This window comes from Microtus ochrogaster, linkage group LG5, assembly GCF_000317375.1.
Source record: "Microtus ochrogaster isolate Prairie Vole_2 linkage group LG5, MicOch1.0, whole genome shotgun sequence".
NCBI classification, from domain to species: domain Eukaryota; kingdom Metazoa; phylum Chordata; class Mammalia; order Rodentia; family Cricetidae; genus Microtus; species Microtus ochrogaster.
In genome coordinates, this window is record NC_022031.1 from 22,082,744 (window position 1) to 22,100,212 (window position 17,469).

At 39.2% G+C, this 17,469-nt stretch overlaps 2 protein-coding genes across 3 annotated transcripts in view; both read left to right on the forward strand.

Moving 5' to 3' along the window:
• The window catches only part of Pnisr (PNN interacting serine and arginine rich protein), a 28,231-nt gene extending 18,719 nt beyond the window's left edge, over window positions 1-9,512 (forward strand). The window contains exons 8-12 of one of the 2 annotated variants that reach the window (XM_005361917.3): window positions 3,002-3,101; window positions 3,813-3,866; window positions 4,968-5,138; window positions 6,603-7,695; window positions 7,931-7,961. In XM_005361917.3, coding sequence (XP_005361974.1) covers window positions 3,002-3,101; window positions 3,813-3,866; window positions 4,968-5,138; window positions 6,603-7,695; window positions 7,931-7,961 — 1,449 coding nt within the window. Of the gene's footprint in view, window positions 1-3,001; window positions 3,102-3,812; window positions 3,867-4,967; window positions 5,139-6,602; window positions 7,696-7,930 lie in introns of both variants that reach the window. The other variant, XM_005361916.3, reaches the window with a different exon arrangement.
• Window positions 9,513-12,833: 3,321 nt separating this feature from the next.
• The window catches only part of Coq3 (coenzyme Q3, methyltransferase), a 28,932-nt gene continuing 24,296 nt past the window's right edge, over window positions 12,834-17,469 (forward strand). Inside the window, exon 1 of the mRNA XM_005361918.3 lies at window positions 12,834-13,009. Coding sequence (XP_005361975.1) covers window positions 12,901-13,009 — 109 coding nt within the window. The 5' untranslated portion in view covers window positions 12,834-12,900. The remainder of the gene's footprint in view (window positions 13,010-17,469) is intronic.

Below are 17,469 nucleotides of genomic sequence, written 5' to 3' on the forward strand. Positions count from 1 at the left end.
CACACACACACACACACACACACACACACACACTCCTAAATCCTAAGTGTGTAATAAAACTGCTTAGTCCTAATAATGTTACCTGTATGAATGTGATCTCAGGGCTAACCACTTGGTATTGGGTAACTACATTGAACAAGACTCAGAGGACCTGCACTGGATCTGACCCGAAAGCCTCCTCTCTGAGGACTAGCTTTCATGGTACCAAAAGACCGTGCAAGTTTCCAAGGGAGGGAAGCAACCAATGTTCTACCCAGCTTTGACACCTGTGCACGAAAACAGTGACATGACAAAATAATCCTAATGATATGGTGGTGGCATAGATATGATGGTGTCCAGCCTAGTGGACTTAGGACCCACTCAGCAAGAGGGCAACATGCCTGGTGCTGAGAACCTAGTCGAATACCTGGAGCTAGTGAAGTCATGGATCTTGGGTGAGAACCTACAGCTGCTACTTTACTAAGCCAGCATAACCCCTAACAGCATTCTACGTACTTATCCTTATGCCTATAGATGAGTATAGTTCTTACCCTAATCAAAGAAACTCCTCTTTGCAACAGATAGAGACCAAAACTTAGTAAAAATAGAACAAGAGATTGTATGATGATGCTTAGTTACAACCAATAGATGTACAATACAGTTCCTGCACCTGTGGCCCAGAAATCGTTGTGGGGGAGAGGACAGAATGGTTGTAAGAGCCAGAGGAACCAAAAGTTTGCTGTGAGATTGTATCTCCTAGAAATGTCAAAGTGGCTTTACCCATGAAGTCTTGTCACCATGGCTACCTAAACAAGACCTGAACAAGGCTAACACCAATAGACATGGTAACATGGAAATGGGAAAGCTCAAAGGGCCTCACCTTAGACAAAGAACTACATGCAGGTAAGAAATGCTGAGAGCAGGAGAAACGATCTTCCTTAGGGAAGAGCCCCCTAATTGGGTATCCAATATAAAGTCTATTTCAAGTCTATATTAATAACAGCAATATAATTAAATAGCACTTAACTGGGCCAGCAAGTTGGCTCAGTGGATCAAAACGCAGTCATGTAAGTCCTTAGTAAGGACTCATGCTGGAAGGAGAGAAGTGGTTTCAAAATTTGTCTTCTGATGTCTGCACATGTGCCTAACATATATACACAATAACAAAAATATGAAGCTTGAGGACATTTATTGATTCATTTTTTTATAGTTTTTTCTTAATGGAAATGTTGAGAATGATTAAAAGAATACATGGTGTAGGAAGCAGTAGGGAATTGTCTTAGTTACTTTCCCTATTGCTTTGATAAGACACCATAACCAAGGCAACAAAAAGAAGTTTATTGGGGACTTAGAGTTTCAGAGCATTCGAATCCATTATGGTGGGAAGCATGATGGCACTCAGGCATGGTGCTTATATCTTGATCCATGAGAGAGAGAGACAGACAGAGACAGAACTGAGAATATAGCATGGGGCTTTTGAAACCTCCCACCCGTCCCACACGGATCCCTCTTGTGACACATCTCCAGCACGGCCACACCTAATCTTTCCCAAACAGTCCCATTAACTGGGCACCAGGCATTCAAATATGTGAGTCTATGGGGGCCATTCTTACTCAAACTCCCACAGGGATTGAGCAGAGTTAAACATTTTGTGTGTGTCTGGGAGAAAGAGAATTCCTAAAGCCTTTTTTCTCTGAAGTGCATTATCACTTGATAAGATTGGAATTTGTCCATAATCTCTGGAACTTGGCAGTTCACTCTGCTTCCATTTCTATAAATAAGTGATCGTGGGTACAGAAAGTCTGAGGGATGGAGAGTCAGAACTAGTTGTTGATAGTCACACCACAGCTACATTCCATGTTTTGCTCAGATACACTGTACTTTCTATTCTATACTGTTTTGATATTATTACAGTTTATCAGTATATTTATTAGGCTGGGGAAAAAGGAATCTTTGGCGAAATAGAGTACCATTGTTCTTTGTGTTTTGTTTTTCTTATTTCCCCCTACAGAATTTTAGTTTAACCTTGAAATGTGATTTAAGAATCTAGTATTATATTCTTAGCAATATTGTTAAGTGAAAGGTTACTCCTTTCAACTTAAAACTCCTATAGACATTTGTGTGTGTGTGCGCAGAGGCACATGTGTTTGGGGAGTGGGGAGTGTGCATGTGTGTGCAGTGCCCAGGGTGCACATGTGGAAGCCAGAGGTTTATGGTAGGTAGGTGTCTCTAATACTCGCTCTCTTTTTTTTTTTTTCTTCAAGTCCGGGTTTCTCTGTGTTACAACTCTAGCTATCCTGGAACTTACTTTGTGGATCAGACTGACCTTGAACTCTGAGAGACCCCTGCCTTTGCCTCTGGAGTGCTGGGATTAAAGGCCACCACTGCCCTGCTCTATTTTATTATTTAGTTAATTATCTTTGAGTGAAGTGTTCTCATTGAACCTGACACCAGTTGGTTAGATTTCTTGGCCACCGAGTCCCGAAGATGCCTGCTGTCTCTACTTCTTAGAGCCAGTATTGCAGGTGCATGCTGCCATGCCTGCTTTTTATGTGGATGCTGGGATCCACACTCAAGCCCCTGTGCTTCCACAGTATCTGCTCTACCCCCTGGCTCATCTGCCCAGCCACAGAAATTCCCTTTATAGAAGCTTTGACTTCTTGTTTTTAGCAAAAGAATTTATGGCATCTACAGAAGTTTATAGTTTTTTTATTATTATTATTTAGAAATAAGGTCTTGCTGTGTGGCCCACGCCATAGCTCCCAATCCTTTTGTCTCTACTGCTGAGATTACAGGTTTGCACCAGTACACCAAGCACAAGTGGGTAGTCATTCTTTGATACTTGTGAATTTGAAGTTCTTTTTTTCAAGTGTTAACGTTTTTCAAGATGGTCTATTCTCAGTAATGATCGATCTGATTTTAAAATATCTTAATTTAAAAGGCTTTTCATTTTAATTATTTTGAAAATAATCAAATGTATTGAAATTAAATTGGAAGCCCTATATAAAATATTATTCTTTAGATGTTGCTGACAAAAATGCTTCTAACTGAAATTCTTCTGGACGTCACAGATGAAGAAATTTATTATGTAGCCAAAGATGCACACCGGAAAGCAACGAAAGGTACATTGTGGGTGTTCTTGTTTTTGTAGGGGAATTTTGATTTCATTGGTTATTTTGGACTTTTTTGTTGTCCTCTGGATTTCCATCAACTACTTAAATATTCTCTCCTTGCATGTGTTAACTCTTTGGGAAAGATTCAGTTTGAAGCTGTCATGTTGGAACGCTAGCAGTGTTTTGTGTTAGCAGACCTACCTAAGCACAGATAGCTCATCCTGTAGTCCTCTAACACAGTGTGGAAAATTCCTCAAGCTCAGTAGATTTCACTGGTTTTGTTTTTGTTTTTTAAAAATAGATACTGTGGTATCAAATATATAACTTTTTAAATGAATTTTGAATTACATCAAAACTTCAGAGTTTTCAGCTTATCAGTTAAAGTTCTTATCACACTAGTGGCAACCACCTTCCTATATGATTTTAATAACACCTGAAAAACATACAGAAAATATATTATGTGCCATAGGTCATAGAAAGAAATACAGATATACTTACCAACCTTTTTCTTCATCGTAAGCCAATTTCAGCTCACATCAGAATTGTAATTTCAAAGCCAGACATGCTACTGGTTTAAAATGAATGTTATGTTTTTAATGTTTCTTCTCTCCCCAAAAAGCAGCAATAGTGGTAGATTTAACAATACCGTAGACTCTCATGACTATGAAATCGTGGCTATTTGTGTTAACATGTTGTTCCTGTTGTTGATGTGATACAAAGCTCCTGCAAAACAGCTGGCACAGTCCAGTGCACTGGCCTCCCTCACTGGGCTCGGTAAGTGTCTCTGTGTGCGTGTGAGAGGGCTAGAGGGACACTCACTGCTCTTGTCTTTCTGCTTGTTCTGTGGGAAATGCACTGTTCCTACTTAGTGGGCGAAACTTAGACGTCAGGTTTGCTTCAGCCTAAAAAAGCTTTATCCACTTTATTTGACTAAAGCATTCATAGTAGAATGATTGTAAATGCAATAGTTAATGTAGTTAGTTCATTTGAGTGAGTTGAGTGGAGGATTTCTTCATTAATTGCTCCAGTGTGTAATATATAATATGTAATTATATGTGTTATATATTACATACACATAGTCTGTACTTAATTGGTAGTGGTTTAAACCTTGGTGGTGTCTAAACCGCCTTTCAAAATAACAGCATACATACTTAGGAATTTGCCTAGAGAGCGATGGATTTAATGATTTACCTGAATTGTTTTGGAGCAACTCAGTTTTCAACTTAGGAAATGGGTTTGTGTTACAGCAGTAGTGATGTGTTCATAATTTGCTATTTGCATGGTATTAAGATTAAAGCTTAAATTTGCCTTTTCCACATGTTAATTTATGTAAGGAACAAGAGAAATGGGTAGAATGAAATGCCCGTGTAGTTTTTTATATACTTCTGGGTGGGGAGTAGTTCACATCATTTCTATACCAGTGAGAATTACAGTATTCTGATTTATTAGAGAAAATTTGCTTAGCACCCTACCTGAACCCAGGAAACTTTGAACAATAAAATAATTAATTTTACAAATATTTTCAGAATCATCCTCAACATTATTCCAGTAGTTGGATTGACTAAACTTTAGTAAGGCTTCATTATTGCCATGTTAAGTGCTTTGTTGGTTTGTGTGGACAATAAAAGAAAGCTATTATTATGATTCCTTGGTGGTGAGAAATATGTGAAATCGTCCAAAGAATAAGATATTACTATCACCATTGTCTGAGGATTCTGAGAATTTAATCTTTGAATTTATGCCTCTCCCTACCCGGAATAAGCATATTTTTCTAGGAAAAGGCAATGAAAAAATAAAATTTCTTCTTGGAGCTTTAAAAGTTTTTAGTGGATAATGTGATGTTTTCATATGCTAGAATGAGTTTTATGCACACAGGTGGCCTGGGTGGTTATGGCTCAGGAGACAGTGAAGATGAGAGGAGCGACAGAGGCTCTGAGTCATCTGATACTGACGATGAGGAATTACGGCACCGAATCCGGCAAAAACAGGAAGCTTTTTGGAGAAAAGAAAAAGAACAGCAGCTATTACAAGATAAACAGATGGAAGGTAATCCTAGATTTGTGTAGCTTTTGTGTAGTTTCATATGTGCTTTTTTGAATGGATTATGCATATTAGTGATTTGAGTCAGCAATAGTGCATGAGTGTCTCATTAAGGATAGAAATAAAAGCACTTCCCCTTGGAATCATGTAAACAAGAGCAAGTTCTAATTTGAAATCTCTGCTTCATGTTCACTGTGTGTTCTGTCTCTGTTGTGTGAGTCCAAATCTGCCTGTCTCTGTACCTGTGTCTGTCCTTGTGAGACTGATTATCTGTGTCTCTGTCTTTCCCTAGCATAAGACTTTGCTCTGTAGTTATTGAACAGCACAGAAAATATCCGCTGGGAAAAGAATGGGATACAGAAATTAACAGCCTTTGACAAGGGACCAAGTCACTGGTTCCAACTGATCCCAATGGACCCAGAAAACAAACATCATCTCCTCCTCTGGCCCCCCAGCTGACGACCAAACCTAGGGCCTTGCACTTGCTAGGCAAGTGCTGTACCACCGAGCTAAATCCCCAACCCCACATTTATCAGCCTTTGTGATCAATTTTAGGAAGTTGCTTTCAACTCTGCGTTTGTAGTTTTCAGCAAATGATGCACATGCATAGTCTGGGTCAGGAGAATAGTAGAAGAGTAGTCATTAAAGATTACAGCTCTGTAGTAGCTTAGGTTGTGAAAGTTCATTACATGGGCAATCCAAGGCAAGTAAAGTTGATTGCTCTATTTTCCCTTTAAAAGCAGGTTAACCAAATAGTCTGAGTCTGAGTATACAGCAGTCTTAGGTCCTAAATGACCTCAGGGTGTGTTATTAACTTTGGCTGTGAGGTCCAGCAAAAGCTCCAGTCTCTGAGAATGTAATAGATAGCTTTATAATATTGTAGCACCACAGTTTTAGTTTTAGACCAAGTAGAGATATTGTAGGATAGAACGGGAGGCTTCATTTTAAGTGGTATGATAACAGCTGAGATTAAGATCACACTGTATTTTTTATTTTGTTTCAGTTTGTTGTAGGAGCCATTCATCCCTGTGATCATAAACCAGGCTCTTTAGATATCTTTATTTTGTACTGGACAAAGGGGAAGCCTATGCATTTTGATACTCTTACTGTACTGTCTAGAATAGTAAATGGCTAACAACATGTGGCTTTTGAGAACTTGAAATGTAGCTAGCCTTTAACTGAAGTATTGATGTAGGTAGATGGCGCTAGACTTCAAAGATTTTCTGTGGAAAAAAAGTCTCAGTTCTTTTTGATTTAGTGTTTGAAATATTAATACTTTTGACATATTAGGTCCACGAAATGTGGAACTTTATTTTTACCATTTTATTGTAGCTGTGGGAAAGTTTTTAATTATTTCGGCGGTCTGTACCCTAATTCTATTAAAAATGAAACTATTATTATAATTTGTTAGTATGGTAGTTTTTCATTTCTTACTTATCTTTTTTGTGTCTTTTTGTCTTTCTGTTTCAGAAGAAAAGCAGCAAACAGAAAGGGTTACAAAAGAGATGAATGAATTTATTCACAGAGAGTCAAATAGTTTATCACTGCTAGAAGCAAATGAAGCAGACGGTGATGTGGTTAACGAAAAGAAAAGAACTCCAAATGAAGCTCCATCAGCGTTAGAGCCCAAAAGAGAGCATAAAGGGAAAGAGAAGGAACGAAGGAGTAGGTCAGGGAGCAGTAGTAGCGGCAGCTCCAGTAGCAATAGCAGGACTAGCAGCAGCAGCAGCTCCGTCTCCAGTTCTTCATACAGCTCCAGCTCAGGCAGCAGCTGCACCTCCTCTCGCTCCTCTTCTCCTAAAAGAAAAAAGAGACATAGTAGGAGCAGGTCTCCCACAGTGAAAGCCAGGCGGAGCAGGAGCAGGAGCAGGAGCTACTCTCGCAGAGTTAAAATAGACAGCAGTAGGACTAGAGTGAAGCTGCGAGACAGGAGGAGATCTAATAGAAGTAGTATTGAAAGAGAAAGACGAAGGAACCGGAGTCCTTCCCGAGACAGACGTAGAAGCAGAAGTCGCTCAAGGGATAGACGAGCCAATCGGTCCAGTCGCAGTAGGAGTCGAGATAGGCGTAAAATTGAGGATCCACGTGGGAATCTTAGTGGGAGCAGTCATAAGCATAAAGGTGAGGCTAAAGAACAAGACAGGAAAAAGGAGAGGAGTCGAAGTGTAGATAAAGACAGGAGAAAAAAAGACAAAGAAAGGGACCGTGAACAGGATAAACGAAAAGAGAAACAGAAAAGGGAAGAAAAAGATTTTAAATTCAGTAGTCAGGATGATCGGCTAAAAAGGAAGCGAGAAAGTGAGAGAATCTTCTGTAGGAGTGGTTCTATATCTGTTAAAGTCATAAGACATGACTCTAGACAGGACAGTAAGAAAAGTGCTACCAAAGACAGTAAAAAGCATTCAGGTTCTGATTCTAGTGGAAGGAGCAGTTCTGAATCCCCTGGAAGTAGCAAAGAAAAGAAGGCTAAGAAGCCTAAACATAGTCGATCGCGCTCCATGGAGAAATCTCAAAGGTCTGGTAAGAAGGCAAGCCGCAAACACAAGTCTAAGTCCCGATCAAGGTAGTATACTTTTTAAAGTATTTTGTCTGCTTTTTTTTTTTTTAAGTTTTTTGAATTTATTCAAAGTTGAAAGTGTCCTTTCTCTCTCTCTCTTTATAAACTCAGTTTGGTATTTGTTAAATATTTTTAAATAATGTTAGAAATCCTATATAACAGTATTTATTTATATTGCAGATTTTAAGTATAAATACATTTTTATTTTTAAATTTTGTCTTTTCCCATTTTTTTTTTCCAGATCAACAACCCCTCCCCGTCGTAAGCGCTGAGGAATGATGTGGCAAGAGCCATGACGCTGTTTTAAAAATTCCATGAGTTTTAAGGGCTTGTCTCATTATAGAGGCACATTGTGGCTGTGTAGGTGAAACCAGATTTTTTTTTAAATTGTGTAAATAGGTGTCTTTTTCCAAATGCTGCTCCAAGTTAATAGGATTTCTTTGTATTACATTTTTTCAAGAAATAGTACATAATAAGACTATAAATATGCCATTCTCTTTCAGCTGTTGTATTGTTCTTAAAATTATTCCTGAATGTACTGTGATGTCAATAAAGCTCTTCAGTTCATTTTTGTTAAACTCTTGCACATTAATTTTATGATTTTAACCTAAGGAACGTACTTTTATAAAAAGGCAGCTGAAGTTTTGTACAACAGGTTTTAAAAGTTCCTCACATCTTCCCCAAAGAAAATGGTTTTAACCTAATAGTTTGTCAGAGTTTGTAAATTATGCCCATGGACTTTTGTCAAATTCCAGTTTTAAGGCTGTGGGAAAGGGCCAGAAAACAACCTTACTTTTCATTTGAAGGCATCTGATCAGCTTTCTAAACTATATTTTTGGGGGGCAGGGCTCAAGTAATATATTCAATATGTGTATAAAATGTGATTCACTCCTGTAAAATGAAATTGCTGAAAACAATCAGGCCATTGCACCAGTAGAGTTCTTTGTAATGAATATTTGACACCAATAGTCAAGTCTGGAACTATATAGTCACTTCTGTTTTACCCTCATAACACCTTGGGATTACCATAGAAATAGGACTTAGGATTCACTATATCTATATTTTTGAACTGTAATATGGCCTCAGCTTAATGGAGGAATACTGTATTATGCAGGATTGTGTTGATTACATAGCATTAAAATGGTCTGATTTTGTCAGTTTCCAAAAATTAGGACCCATGAGTGGTCTGTGTGAGCCACGGCTTCATGAGTAGTGGGCATTCTGACAGGCACTCAGCTGCCTCGGGGTCTGAGTTTTTAAGACGATACACTTAGCAGTGATAGACGGATCTCTGGAAACAATGCTTTTAAATTCCAACTGAAAAGAGGAGTGCATGTGCAGAATGCAGAGGAGGTTTAAAGTATTATGCTTTCCTACCAGCAATAGTTTACTTTAAAAATAATGCCAGATTTTTGCCAAGATCAGTGTTTCCTCAAAGTGAAGACAGACATAGACTTGTTTGTGTACGCTTGTACCTCGACATAGCATCTTAATTTTGAGCAGTTATGCATTTATCTAAAGGAATAAATCTGTGAATAAATGCATGTTTACCACAATGGCTGTTTACAGTGCATTTAGTTCCAATATTTATAGTTGCCATTTCACAGAATAAATAGTTTGGAGTTTTATATAGTTTACTCATCGGTAACACCTGGAGACAAAATGTGCAATATTTTTATGTAGGTAAGCTAACACAGTGTACCTAATTGAAGAATTCTGATTAATTTGTAACAGATAAGTTGTATAAAATTTTCATACCTTAAAGTGTTTTAGATCAATCTTCAAGTGAAATATTATTTTCAAAATAAAATTCTACTGAAAAATTTTGCTGGCTATGATATATACATTTTTAGACATACAAATGAGAGCCAAAAGGAATTTGCCAGTTTTATTTAATAATTTGCATGCTTTTTATCATTAAATCTGTAATTTTAAAAACCAACAAAGTATTCATGATTTTTAGTAGGTACACCTGTTGTATTTGTCAGATTTTTGTGGAAAATCCATTGTTTGTTTTACATGTGACATAGTGTTTATATGAATGAGAAAATAATTGTAGAATAGAGCTTGCATAATTGAGGATGTGAATGCTAAGTCATACATGAAAGCTAATTAGATGTAACTTTGGGTATGGATCCTTTAAAAAATGAATACCTTCAATTTTTGAGACATTGAGTCTGGATTGGTTAATCAGAGTTGTTTTTAAGAGATTCTCTTGAAAGGCTGGAGAGATGGCTCAGTGGTTAAACACTTGCTGCAGCTTTTAAAAGAGGACCCAGCTTTGTTTCCCAGCACCCATCCTAGGCCGTTCACAGTCTGCTATAAGTCTAGGCCCGGGGGTAAGACACCTTCTCTAGCCCATACGTGACACACATACACAGCATAGATTAGGAAGAGACGTGGATTTATTCTCTTCAGGGCTATGAATTGCCTTAGGAGGTAAAGGTACTTGTCATAAATCTTGGTGACCTGAGTTTGATGCTCAGACCCCAGTGGTAGAAAGAGAGAACCAACTCTGAAAAGCTGTTCTATCAACCCTTGTTCATAGCTTAAAGTGTTTTAGATCAATCTTCAAGTCAAATACTGTTTTCACTTTAATACTACTACTGTTGTGAGTATTAATATTGTTAAACCTAAGATGATACTGTTCATTAACCTCCCACACTTGCATTGTGTGTGCTGCACATCACAGCAAATGTGGGGGAAATCCTTCTAAAAGATTCTCTCTAGTGTAGGAATCAGTTTTTGTTTAATACCCCCTGAAAATAATGTAATTTGGAAAAGAAAATTAGAAGATTTGTTTCAGGCCCCACATAAATACTGGCATTTTCATTAATGTGTATGTCTTCTGCCTTTGTAGACTATCTTGTTGATTGATTTTTCTTTTTTTTCTTTGGTTTTTTCAAGAAAGCGTTTCTCAGTATTTCTAAGGCTATCTTACCAGGCTGGTCCCAAACTTGGAGACCCACTTGCCTCTGCCTCCCGAGTGCTAGGATTAAAGGCATGTGCTTCTAACTGCCCAATTTAAAAAAATATCTATTGAATTTTGTTTTTGTTTACTGGGTTCCCCCCACCCCCCGAGATGGGGTTTCTCTGTATAGCTTTGCAGCCTGTCCTGGATGTAGACTAGGCTGGCCTTGCCTTCACAGAGATCCCTCTGCCTTTGCCTCCTGAGTGCTGGGATTGAAGACATGTGCTGCCACCACCCGGACATACTGAAATTTCTAAACTGAACTAATAATGAATATATACTCTCTGTGCCCTAGGTGGGGAGTTACAGGTGGTGGGTGATGAGTCACACTGTGGGTGCTGAAAACTGAATGTGGGTCCTCCTCAGCCATTTCTCCAGTTTCCCCTTCAAGTTCAGTTTTAAATAGAATTGGTATGAGAGAGTTTTTCAGAGTTACCAAGTGATAAGAGTTTTATATCTTTGTGAGTAAATACGAAAACCCATTCAACTGAGTGGATGTAGTAGTAGATTGTGAAAGAATAAAACTTTTTTTAAAATATTTATTTATTTTTATTATGTATACATTATTCTGTGTGTATGCCTGCAGGCCAGAAGAAGGCACCAGACCCTATTATAGATGGTTGTGAGCCACCATGTGGTTGCTGGGAATTGAGCTCAGGACCTTTGGAAGAGCAGGCAATGCTCTTAACCTCTGAGCCATCTCTCCAGCCCCAAAGAATAAAACTTTTATAGACATTAACTTGAATAGGCATTTTTATAAAAAAAAAAACTATAGAAAACACATTAAGGAATGCTAAATAGGTATTGACTTTTCTAGAATTATGTATAAGCTAGTTTACAGTTTGTTCTTAGGTTAGACCAGAGTTACTCTAGGAAATCTCTGTAACAGTGACCACATTCGACAGTAGAGTCAACGTGGTTTCATTTCTGACACAGCTCAGGCTTAACTTACAGAAAGCTTTCTGTTGATGTGTTGGGGTTTAGAAAGCTCTTTGCTTCCTCTAGTTAAGGCACTCCCTGGGTGCCTTTGTTGAAGTGAGACTGGGAAGGCTGTGAAGCTGTGTGGTGTACATTTAATGTAAGTAGGTTTACAGGAAGTCCTTAGAATCTAAACCATGTTTGTACTATTGATTTTCCTTGGATCTGTCAATCCAACAAAAACATAAGACATGTTAACTTTTGTGTATCACTTTCTGCCTTCATCTGGAGACATGACTTCTCCAAACACAGGGCTCTGAATGTGCTCCAGCAGCTGAAAAGCCTACTGCAGCTAGAATGTTAGCTCAGGATATGTAAATGAGAGCTTAGTAAATCTCACTGATTCAAAGAATGACACTGCCTGTTGCAAATGTAGAATGATGCCCTAAGTTTTAGGAATTTACTCTTTTTTTTTTTTTTTTTTTTTATGAGGAAGGGCTCTTTTTTTAAACTGCCTGGTTTGCTTTCTGTTGCTATGATCAAACATCAGCCAAAAAGCAATTTGAGAAAAGGATTTAGAGATTCCAATCCATCAATTGAGGGAAGCCAGGGCAGGATCTATAAGTGAGAGCTGCTTACTTATTGGGCTTTCTGATACAATCCAGGACCACTTGCCCGAGGGCTGGACCCTCCCACGTTAGTCAATCAAGAAAATGCCCCACTTCCATACCCACTGACCACTCTAATGAAGGCAATTCAAGTGAGGCGCCACATTCCCTGGTGACTCTTAAAGTGTCAAAGTTGACAAAAAATAACTAGCATGTGCAGTCAGAAGGAAAATGTTATGTACTGATCTGTTTGTCTAAACTAGTGTTTTCTGCTACATAGGGTGTATCCTATACAGAATATAAAGTCAGTTTCAAAAAATGTACTTTAAATTTGGACTTCTGTTCTCTGTGATACCTGAGAGAAAGAGTTCTGCTCTCGGAAGAATCATACTTAGTGATTTTGAGTACTAGAGTCAGGGTCTTCCAGAAACACACGTCTCTTGAAAGGTAACTTGGTAAATACGAAATCCGCACACAGTGATACGTAGGGGAGATAAGTAGGGATAGATCATGGGCTTTCTATACCATAAGGAAGATTTTATTGTTTAATTGAAGACATTTGGTTGATGAGCTCGAATTAACAGTGGTCCCAAACTCACATTAACTAATGTAAATGCAAAAGTCGGCAGCAGATGGCGAGTGTGGGCATCGGAACTCTTTTGTTGGGGATTTGTTGTGTGGAGGGACCGGAAAAGAAGTGGGATTCTTGTCGCGATGTGGAGCGGTCGAAGGCTGAGCTCTTGTGGGGTTCGTTTTTTAGAAAAGCTTGGCTCTGGGTGTCCCAGCGCAGTAGCCGAACCTCCTCGTGTGATTTCACGGTCGGGTGAGTGTCGCTGCGATTTTCCCGCAACCTTCCTTTGCCGCTGGCGGTTTGCGCAGCCGCGGCAGAGAGCGGCGGGCAGTCACGGGCTCCACGCTGGTTCAGCTTCCAAACAGTACCTTGCGGCCACCGTCTCACCCTGGTTGTCCTTCAGGACTAGGTGTTACCCTCCCCGGTAGTATCTCCAGTTCGCAGAAGTCGAGAAAAAACTGAGAACTAAGAATCTGGGCGGCGGGAAGGGTTTCCCGTGGGCTGCCGCCATGGAGCCTCAACCTTTGACCTGTTATATTTGAACTCTGAGCTTCTGCCCCCGGTAACCCCCAGTCGTCTTGCTGGACCCTGAGGTGGTGCTCACTCTTCTTACCAGATCAAGAAAGACACACCTGCTGATCACGTAGCACCGTGTCACTTCTTTGTTGCTCAATATCTTACCACCTCCGCCTTTGAAGGCATTTGCTCTTTTGTTTTCCTCTAACAGCCCTGGCTCCAGAGACCAGGCTGGCCTGAGCTCACAGAGATCTACCTGCCTCTGCCTCCCTGGTGCTGGGATTAAAAGTGTGTGCCAACACCGCCCGGCAGCCTCATTTATGCTCTTTGTTAATAACAATTCACCTGTTGGAAATGGGATTGAAAAAAAAAACCTAGTTGTGTTTGGTGCAATAGATTTTGAACTCCCAAGTAGTAAAGAGAAAATTAGGTTCACCCTGTACATGAACATGGTAGAGTGGTATGGATGGGAATTTTAATATGACAATAAAGGCAACAAAACCTACTTAAATTCTACTTGTACTCACCTGAAAAAATATTAGGATAGTTTTAAGAGAGCAAGATATAAACCAGTAATAGTCATAAACTTGGAAATGTAGCAGAGAATACATATTCAACTTTAGCAAATTTAGGAATAGGTGATTTTGTATCATTTTATCATCTTTTATATGCTTTTATTTTCTTAGCCTTTATTTTTAAGGATTTTTATTTTATGCATATGGGAACTTTGCTAATATGTGCGTCTGTGCATCATGTGGGTATCTGGAGCCCTCAGAGGCCAGAAGAAGGTGTTGAATCCCCTGAGTCTGGTGTTCCTGATGGTTGTGAGCTGTCCTATTGCTGATGGGTAAGGAAGCCAAGTCCCCCAGAAGAACAATCTGAGCCATCTCTCCAGATACACACACACACGCCTTTTATAATCAGAAATTTAAAAAGGAACCAAGAAAACCTACAAATTTTGTAGGAAGAGCATCTAATCTGTATTTGAGATTAAAGAAAGTCTTGAATGAGGTAGAGAGCAAATGAGGTTGGAGGGTATTAAGGTGGGGGCATCACCCCAGCCCTCTAACACCTTTATATCCAAGAAGTCTGGGAAGATTGAAGCCCCTGGCCTGGACCCTGTGTGTGAAAGTGTCCGTGAGGCCAGAAGAGGACAGCAGAGTCTCCACAACAGGCGTTACAGGTGGTTGTGAGCTAGGGATGCTAGAAGCTGACTCTGGCATCCACATGGTTGTTTATAACTGTCTGTAACTCCAGTCCCAGGAAAGTCAATGTCCTCTTCTGACCTCTATGGGCACTGCAAACATCAGGTGCACACAATATTCATGTAAGCAAACACATAAAATTAAAACAAATTTTAACCAGTCTGAGGTCAGCCTGGGCCCCACAGCAACACCCCACAGGTCAGCTGAGATACAGCTCAGAGATCCCCAGCTCAGAACCATGGCAGCACAAATAGCAAAACAACAATAAAACAATTTGAAGAGCATAAGTATGACAACAAGACAAAATTGGTATATATATAAATGATCATCATATATAAAGATACTTTACCTCACTCATGATGAATTAAAACTACATTAGTAAACCATTTTCACCAATTAACATTGCATGGGTGGTCAATGAGTAACCAGGCATTAGACACTCATGCGCATATTTTGTCTATAGGGTTATAAATGGATAGATTGATTCAATATTTATGAATGGCAATTGCAAACTTGTAAACGTGAACACATTTGGACTTTTTTGGTATTTTCACGTAAAGGAACATATAGAAAATTATTTAGTTCAATTTCATGGTTTGGTATTAGAAAAAAGAAATAACCTAAATGCTCATTCATATGGAGCTGCTTGAATAAATGATAATATACCAATGCAGTGGATTACTGTCCACCTCTTAATTTAAACAAAAAATTTACAATATTATGAAGCAGTCTCCAAAAAAACCCTGGTAGATAAAAAAGCAAGGTACAAGAGAATGTGCATGTTTTGTAAAATGACAGGAATTGATACATTAAAATAATTGCATAAGTATAAAAAGGTTTCTGGAAGCTTGCATGCAAATCTAGTGACACTGGCTGCCTACAAGGAGAGAAACTGGATGGTGACAGCAGAGTTGGAGAGCTATCCCGTTACTGGACTTTGTGGCTGAAAAAACTATTGTAAGTCATTTAAAACCCACAAATTGAAAAAAACAAAACTATAGATATCTGTTGATGATATCTAGACTGCTTCCATTTCCTGTCTTATCATGAACAGTTCACTTATAAATGTGGATGTGAAAGTATTCTTTTTTTTTCTGTTTTTTGAAACTTTTTTTTTTTTTTTAATGTAACAGCCCTGGCTGTCCTAGAACTTGCTGGCCTCAGTCACAGATATCCACCTGCCTCTGCCTTCCTAGTGCTGGGGTTAAAGGCGTGCACCGCCACCATCCAGCTTTTAGCACATTTTTTTTTTTCCTTTTGGTTACTTTGGTTAAAGATTTGTTGATCTCATTTATTTTACAAAGAACCAACTTTTTCAGCGTTCAAGTTTAAACCTGGGCCTTGTGCTTTCTAGGCAAGAAATCTCCCACTGAACTACACCCTCTGCCCCAGGAAGAGCCAGCTCTGGCCTTGATTCTGTGTTTTGTTCCCATAGTCTTCATTTCGCCGATTTCTGCTTCAACTTATTTATTGTTTTATTGTTTTTTATTGCACTATTTAAAGCCTGGTGGGAAGATGGCTAAGTCAGTAAAGCATCTGGTGCTCAGGTAGGAGAACCAGCGTATAGATCCTAGAATCCAAAGAAAAGCCGCTTGCAGCGACTTCTCTGTAACTCCTGCAGTGGTGGGGTGGACTGGCAGAGACAGTCAGATTGGCAGAGATTCGTGGCTCCTTGGAGCTCACTGGCTGGCAGCCTATCTGAATGAATGAGTTCAGTGAGAGAGTGTGTCCTAAAATATAGAGTGGTGGAGAAAGACATCTGATGTCAACTTTTGGCCTCATGCATGAGCATGTTTACAAACAATTTCATAGACACATACTGCATATACACACCACACAGGTACATAAGCACATTTTTTTTAATAAAAAACCTGTTATGTAACAATTTCTTCTGAGTTAGAACTTTCCTTGCAGAAAGAAGGGAGAGTAAATGAATCTCACAAGTTGAGAAAGCTGAAAAGAACACAAGTCCCTCCCCAAGGCTATAGAAGCTATAAACAATTGATGAGAGGAGAGACTGGTCTACTCAACTGCTTGTGAGTCCTGCAGAGAGCCCAGGGGTTCCAGCTTCATGAGTTCTTACTCATGGTGGGATGGGATTTTTGGCAATGTAGCTGCCTTCCAGTGGCTCTGGCTCCCGTATCAGCCCCTCACCCATAACTACTACTAATGAACTCATGATTTGCCAGTTGAACTTTGGTTTGTGGTTGGCTCCCTATTGTTGCTTTTGCATCAGCACAAAGCCTGCACTTTGCTGCTGTTTTATCCAGGATTGTGAGGATCTGGGTTTGGGTCCCAACACCCACATGGTAGCTCACAGCCATTTGTAACTCCAGGAGGATCAATGCCCTTTCAAAACCTCTGTGGGTAACAGACAAATGTGCACATATGTTCATACAGGCATAACACTCATACACGTAAGATAAATGAATAGGTAGAGAGATTAGTTAGAATTTTCTTTGGGCCACCAACTAGCTCCCAATAAAGACATGGAGATTTATTATAATTATGAATGCTCAACCTTAGCTTAGGCTTGTCCAATTACTTTTTTTTTTTCATTTAATTTAACCTGTTTCTGTTCATCTACATTTTCCTTGGGACTTTTTACCTTTCTTTCATTCTGTATATCCTACCTTCCTGCTTCTTCCATGTCTGTCTGTCTGGCCCCTGGCATCTCCCAGTCATCTCCCTGGCATCTCTTTTTCTCTCTCCCGTCAGCCTAAATTCCTGTTTCTACTTATTCTCGATGCCCAGAAGTCCTGCCTGTACCTCTTCCCTCACTATTGTCTGTTCAGCTTTTTATTAGACCAATCAGGTGTCTTAGGCAAGGTAAAAGAGCAACACATTTTCACATAATTAAACAAATTCAACACATCTTTGCATAGTTAAATATTCCACAATACTAGATAGGTAAATAGTTTAAATAAATTAATTAAATAGAAAAAGAAGGTGATGGCTCCTGATACCAGGCCTAACAACCTGAGTTAGGTT